The following is a 7,267-nucleotide window of genomic DNA, read 5'->3' on the forward strand; positions in this document are numbered from 1 at the left end:
TTTAGTGGTGACAAAACTGGGGCTCAGAGACATCAACTCCCTCATCCCGACCCCCAGACTGTCAGTGGTGGGCTGGGGTTTGAATGTGGGGCTTGAAGACCCATCATCTCCTCTGGTCCCCCAGTCTCTTCTGCCCAAGAGGAACAGGATCCCAGGATCCAGGCCCCTCATGGCACGAGCCAGGGTGGGTGGAGATGGGGAGGCAGAGTTCCAAAGCCCCCCGGACTCTGAGGCAGGTCAGGGACCAAGAGCAACCCGGACCTACGGGCCCCACCCCGAGAAGAATGGCTGCAGGCCCGGCCCAGCGGGCAGGAGGTCTGTGTCCTCACTCAACGTGACGGCGCTTCCGGCTGCTCCAGCCAGGCCGTGCTGTCTTCAAGTTTCCAATCATGCGGCCTCCTCTCCAATTCCCAAACCCAACCCACAGAGACAGCGATCTGGGGTCTTCGTGAGGTTTGTCAGCAGCTCTGACCCGCTGCTGGTTCTGGAAAGCTCTCTGCTGCCCCCTGCTGGGGAGGCTCAGGGTAGGGCTCTGGCTGCAAGCATGGGGTCCCAGAACCTCCTGGCTCTGTCACCTCTGCTGGGTGGAAAACCAACCCAGGATTGAACCAGCAGATGGGTGCCTGATTCCTTATTATCAGAGCTCCGCCTAATGGCAAGTCTCTCTCCGGGCCTCAGTTTCCCCTTCCATTAAACGAGGGGCTTGGGGGATACCAAGGAGGGGTAACTGCTTAGTGAGGATGGGAGGTTTCTTCTGGGGAGATGAATACATTTTGAAACTAGATGGCGTGAGTGGTTGCACAGGACTGTGAATGCACAAATGCCACCACATTATTCGCGTTGAAATAGTTGCATGCGATGTGAAAGTCACCTCATTTAAAGTGTTTAAAAGAGGGGCCTGGGAGAGTGCAGTGTACGTGAGAATCAAGTGAGACACCCATAGTCTCTGAACCTCTGTTTTCTTGTGTAAACTGGCAAAGAGACCGTGTGAACTGTGTTCCCTGGGGCCAAGAGATTCCAAGAAGGAAAACCTGGGATTCCTGGCTCTGGGATGAGGGCTGGGGGCCAGAAGGGGAGGGGCATGTGAGGATGGCTGGGGTCAGCCCAGATAAGGCTTTCAATACTGGGTAGCAGCGTCTACACAGGCGGAAATCCCTGCATCTCACTTCCCGCAGGGCTGACCAGTGGCCAGAGGTAGGACTGGCCAGGCTCGGCCCAACCAAGTCTGGGAGCAGAGGACACTAAGTGAGGGATCCCCGTCGCCACCCTCACTGGCCTGTGGCTCTCCTGACACCACAAGAGAGCTCCAGGAGCTGACCTTGGGTCCTAATGGGGGACACCTTCCTGGCTGCAGGCTGGCAGGGTGGTGTGGTGGTCAGTGTACTGGGCTCTTCGTTTCCGCCCCTACCTGCTGTGTGACGGTGGGCCAGACACCTAACCTCTCTGTGCCTCTATTTCTTCAATGGAGCCCCCACATTTGGGCACAGTGGCCTGAAGGTTAAAGGCAAGAGCAGCACGAGACCTGCAGTAAAAGCTCTGAGCAGGGAGAACAGGGACCTGCCCAGGGAGTTCCACCACCATCTCCCCTCTGGCCGCCGAGGAAACCGAGGTTCATGGTGACCTGGCCCAGGTCTGTTGGACTCAGGGTCCTTCTCATCCCCAAGATCAGAGGGCTGCCACCAGGGAAGGAGCTGGCCCCTAGACCCAGCCCAGGAAGCACACAGGGAAGGATGCCCTGGGGACTTCGGTATGTTATTGCAAAAAAAAAATTTATTGCTATATGAACCCTGCTTTCATTCCTCCATTTCCCAGAAAATGAGCCACGGGAGACACCAGGAGAGGCAGGAGACCATCCTCCTTGCACAATACCCACTCCCTTGGATGCTGTCCTCAGCGAGGGTGGCTGGGGTCAACCAAGGGGCCCACCCGCAGGGTGGCAGAGGAGGTAGGTTGACCCTGTGGACGTTGAGCTCGGTGGCAAAGGTCCTGGCCCTCTGGTAGAAGAAGAGCGACTTCTCGCTGTCCAGGAGGAAGTTGTGGGAGATGGTGGCCAGCCGCGTGTAGATCTTCAGCTGTGCCTTCTTGTTGCCCAGGTCCACGGCGGCTGCCAGTGCCAGCTGGTAGTACCTGGCTGCATCAAACGGGTTCTGAAGGAGACAGGCCATGCTCAGCAAAAGGGGGACTCGGAGCCCATCTTCCCAGAGGCCATTCCTGTCTCCAGGTCATTCCACATGTCCAGCCAATGCTGGCTCACCCCATGAACCCCGAAGCCTGTGACACTGCTGTGGTCTCAGCTGCAGGAGGTGGGGACGACCCTGATACCCCTGGAAGACTTCCTGACTGTCCCTACGCCCCACTCACCCCAAGCCTCCTGCCCCAGTGCCACCCTCTCTGCAGGCAGTGGCTGCTTTCCCCATGGGCTGAGGTCAGGGCAGATCCTGCCTGCTCTGAGAGTTCCATGCAGGACCCGTGGCTCCAAGCCACAGCAGGGGCACAGTGTTGAGTGACCCAGGCTCCCCTCTGGCCCCTGTCCATGCTGACCATTTCCAGGCCCTCCACGGGCCAGGCCAGGTAGAAAACCATCTCTAAGGTGTCCTCTTTGGCAATGTTCCCTGAAATATTGACAGAATGTGACTCCCCAGATATCCACTCCCATTGTCAATGCATCTTTGGCTCAAACTCACCATCGCTGGGATGGGATGCCATCTCCCAGACCTCCTCCTTGACCCTCCCATCCCCCACCCGGCTTCTCCCCAGGCTCCTCCTCCACATGGGGGTCACCTAAGGGACCTCTCTGAGACCCATGCCTGGCCTGTCCCTCTTTACCATCTCAAGATGGCTCCCAATGACAAAGTCCAAGATGCAGCAGTCCATTCCCTCACTGTCCCACCCCACACACGGAGCAGGGGCGTGAGAAGGCCCCAAGTCACCGCCACTGCTCATCCAATGCACCCGGCCCAGCCGAACACTGGACTCTGTGCTGGGTGCGTGGCTGAGCCTAATGTCCTTGCTCCCAGTCTGAGGGCCTCGGGATTGAACACTGACCACACAGGGTGGCCCGGGCTGTGGCAGAGGGAAGCCCAGGAGGTCCCAGACTCAGCCAGGGGTGAAAGGCAAAGGCTTCCTGAAGGGGTGGGGACTTCCCAACTAAACAGGAAGGAGCCAGCCAAAGCATATGTCTCTACATGTGCCTGTGCGTACGTGTCCCTGTGTGTGTGCCTGTGCGCATTTTCATCTGCCTGTAGTGTGTACAGCAGCTACTGAGTGGCAGGCTGAGCCAGGACACACCTAATCCACCCTATTCCAGGGCTCACTCTCATGTGTAGACTAAAGGGGACACCATTTTAGAGGCAGTTGGCAAAGATGCCCATTTACCCCTGCTTCTCTGCCAACCTTCCAGGTCCCATCCAGCCCGGCTTTTTCTCCCACTCCTCTGGGCCCTGGGTCCAGAGCCTCCTATACAAGGAGGAGGGTGTAGCCTTGGAAAGACAGCCGCCCTTGGGGAATTCCAAGGGGGCCTCCCTGTGGGAAGCTGGCCTGCGCTGACAGCATAGTCACGATGAGGCCCAGAGGGCTGTGCATGGGAAGGAGGTGAAGGAGGCCACTGTCCCCCGACCCCAACCATGGACTTTGGCCTCTCAGGTACTACTTGGCGCTTTCCTTTCTCCTGGACAGGCGGAGTGGGCGGCAGGCTTGACCAAGAGAGAGAAAGGCCTCTTCTGGGAGGCCCGTCCCCCTGGGTCCCAGGCAAGCCCCTGAGCAGTGAGCAGCGTCCCCCTAGGCCTGACACCTGGCACCTCCATGTCTGGCTGGGACTTGGGAGGCCACAGGGACCACATCTGACCACCAGGTGTCGCCAGCACTGGGCTGAGGCATATCGGGCCGCTGTAGGCCTGCAGTGGGGGATACAGGGCAGGGTCTTAGGGCTGCCCCGCTCCTCAAGTTGTTCTAAGGCCTCCAAGATCTCGGCCCCTGGACTGGAGTGCCCGGGCCCCTCAGCCCATAACGAGTACTGACGCGGTGCCGGTGTGATGCTAAGGAAGGGCGGTGCCTGCTGGGCAGAGGGGTAGAGACACCCCAGGTCTGAGTCTGCCAGTCCCAGCTCTCCAGCCCTGCAAGGCTGGGGCAGACAGAGCACAGCACGTCCCCTCCAGACACACCCGACCCGGCAAGGCCTCAGCCTGGCTGGCTGGGGCCCCGCCCCACTGCACCTGCCCTGAGCTGGGGTTTCCCTGTTTGTGAACCCAATGGTAAGATACTGGTCCCACCCCACCCTTCCTGGGTGATGTGAAGATTCAAGGTGTCTCGGGACTCCAGGAAGGAGTTGCTCCGTGCAGGCTGGCACCCTGCGCAGGCTTCCTAGAGGAGGTGCCAGGATTTGGGTTGGATCTTGCAACGTGGATTCAATGTGAGGATGATGCTGTCCTCCGAAATGTCCTTCTCCCGACCCTATTTTCTTTGTTAAATGCACCTTGACACTTGACTGTCAAGACTCAGCTTTGATGTCACCTCCTCCAGGAGGGCCTCCCTGACTACAATCCTCCTTCTTAACCCAGAGGCCACCATTGCCCACTCATGTGTCAGCCTCCCTGGCTGAGACTGAGTTCCTGAGGGTGGGGCCTGGCCATCTTGGGAGCTGAATTGTATCTGCTAACCTTGCTGGCTCCTCCAGCCGGGCATAGAGCTCCAGGGCGGCCACTGGGCCATTTCTAAGGAAGGCTGGAACCCAGGCCTCGGGGCTGGGTGGAGATCCCACTCCAAGGGGACTGGGAACACCCCGAGCCCTGCCCCTCCCTCCCACCTTCAGGTCGTAGAAGATGATGTCACGGAGCATCAGGTACACCTTCACGTAGTAGAGGTTCTCCTCGTCGAACCCCAGTGGCAAGTTGCAGAGCTGCAGGGTCTTGAGGTAGAAGTGCTCCGCCAGCTTGTCATGGCCCAGCCGGTGGTGCAGGGTGGCCAGCCGGTGGTAGGCCACGCGCTCATTCAGCCGGTCCCCTGGGGTGCAGGCCAAAGGGGCAGGTGTGAGGACGTGGCTCCCTGGGGCAGGCAGGGCACAGGCCCCTCAGGAGCAGGTATACAGACCCCAGGCAGCACTCGTGGCTTGCCTCCAGGCACCTGTGGTCACCTGGGCAGCTCTGGCCATTCCCTTCTGGGTTCCCAGACTCACTTTCCCGTCTGGAAAGCAGAATTAATAAGGCCTGCCCCTGTCTACTGTGAGGCTTTGGCAAAGTCGGACCTGGATGGCCCAGCTCTGTGTCTACACATAGCCACCTGCCTTTGCTCACTGGTTTTAACCAGGGGAGCCCATGCAGTTCAGGTGCTCCTGGGTACCCCAGCTCCAGGCAACCCACAGATGTGACATCTGACTCCTCCTGGGTGTGTCACGATCAGATCCCCCTACCTTGGGAAGTCAGCTGCACACCTACTGTGTACTGGTCCACAGGACACAAGGCACTGGCACATGTGGCCTGCCTAGGGTTCCCTGTCTCTGGAGGGGGACAGACGACCCTGGCACAGCACCAGGGGATGCCCGGCCTTAAGGGGCAGACTGCTGGAAGGGGAACTGGGATTTTATCAGCCAGAGAGCCGTGTGGTTGATGACGGTGGGAAAGGCACAAGACAAAGGGAATGTGCCACTCAGCCTGGCACATACAGGGACCAACGAGATGCCTGGCATGTCTGGAAGGCAGAGGGCACACTGGGCGGCCCTTGTGGTCAGCAGCGGGAACAGGCAGAGGAAGCAGAAATCAGGCAGGCAGGGAGCTCTGCACTGCGTGAGAGACCTCGGGCTGTGCCCCACAGCCGGACGGGGAAGCCAGTTGGGCAGATCTGCCTGCCTGGACAGGAGACCAGGAAAATGCAGCAGCTGTTTCAGCTCCTGGCCTGCAGACCCAGAGGCTGGGCTCTGGCAAAGTGTGGGTCCTGGCAGGGTGGGGGCTCAGGGGACGTACCCAGAGTGATGCTGAGTGCTAGGACCATGTGGGCAACCTCCAAGCTCTCCTGTGGCTTCTCCATTGTGACCAGGAGTGCCACCAGCTTGCTGCACAGCTGTAGCTGCGGCTCCACCCTGCGGTTGTCCGTAGTCACTGCCAGGGGCAGGGCCTGGTCCTACCACACAGGCAGGTGGGGTCAGGTTTCCCACAGCACCCACCTTGCGCAGCGTCCTCGTCAGAGCTCAAACATGTGCTTGGAGCTTCCCACACCCCAGCTACTCCTGCACCTCGACACAGCTCTGTGCTGTGGGATAACACATAGTTCAGACACCCAAGTTGGGGGCTGAAGAGTCACCTGAGGCCCATCCAGCTACTCCCGACAGCCTCAAACCAGCCTCTCCCACCTGAGCACTGGGGGTCTGACTGGGGGGAGCCAACACTCCTCTCTGCTCTAGAAACACCACACTGATCTGTGCCCAGGGCTGAGCCACACTGTGAGCTCAGAGGAAAGGAGAAGTCGTCCCACTTCGGGGTACATGCAGACCTGGGCCTCCCACTGATATGCTGTGTGTCCTTTGACATGTCCCTGTGCCTCTCTGAGCCTCAGTTTCCTCATCTGGAAGATGGGGACAGGACTTCCCACTCATGGTTGCTTGAGGTCATCAGGTACAAGGGTAGAGCAATTGTCACGTCCAGGCTCCGAGCGTTTTTCCCGGGCAGCGGCATGGTCATATGCCTCAGACCACCAGGTGCCCCACTGAGGCCCACCCACATCAGCCCACAGGCCAGCTCACTCGGTAGAAGGGCATGCCTTCCTCCTGCTCCCAGGGCCCATTGAAGAAGATGTCTCCAACTGCCTCCAACAGCTCCAGCCCCAGGTTGGGGTCGCCTGTGTGCACGTCCACATTCTGTGCCACCTGAAAGGAGACAGAAGTTCGCTCCAGACCCACACCTAGCAACGTGGCTACGCGCACCTTTGCCAGCCTCTTTTCTCCCACACACTACAGGTACACCTGAGCATTTTTCAGACCCTGTGCATGGAGGCTGCCCCCACCACTGGCATGAGGACAATGAACTGATGCGCCTGAGTGCCAGGAGGTGACTGAGCAGCTGCAGCCCAGGAGCCCGACACCTGTGAATCCTACCACCAGGGGTAGCCCTAGCCCACTCCCCCTGCACTCAAACCAGTCTCCGTGGCCCCTAGATTGCTGGGAGCCCAGCCCCTGTCTCCTTTCTGCGTTGTCACATCCCTGCCACATCAGCAGTGTTTCAGTGTTTGTGGGTGGGCCTGGTCCCCTCTTGGCCATGAGCTCTTGATCCCTCTCCTCAGC

General features: G+C 59.4%; 1 protein-coding gene across 1 annotated transcript; it reads right to left on the reverse strand.

Moving 5' to 3' along the window:
- Positions 1 to 1,748: 1,748 nt before the first annotated feature.
- On the reverse strand, positions 1,749 to 6,874 carry LOC140711209 (SH3 domain and tetratricopeptide repeat-containing protein 1-like; the record flags this gene model as incomplete). The annotated part of the gene is made up of 3 exons (XM_073014108.1): positions 1,749 to 2,147; positions 4,802 to 4,998; positions 6,731 to 6,874. Coding segments are annotated over 3 exons (695 nt in total), but the record flags the coding sequence as incomplete, so codon positions are not given.
- Between the last annotated feature and the right edge of the window lie 393 nt (positions 6,875 to 7,267).

This window comes from Chlorocebus sabaeus, unplaced genomic scaffold (assembly GCF_047675955.1).
Source record: "Chlorocebus sabaeus isolate Y175 unplaced genomic scaffold, mChlSab1.0.hap1 unalloc_scaffold_293, whole genome shotgun sequence".
Taxonomy (NCBI): Eukaryota; Metazoa; Chordata; class Mammalia; order Primates; family Cercopithecidae; genus Chlorocebus; species Chlorocebus sabaeus.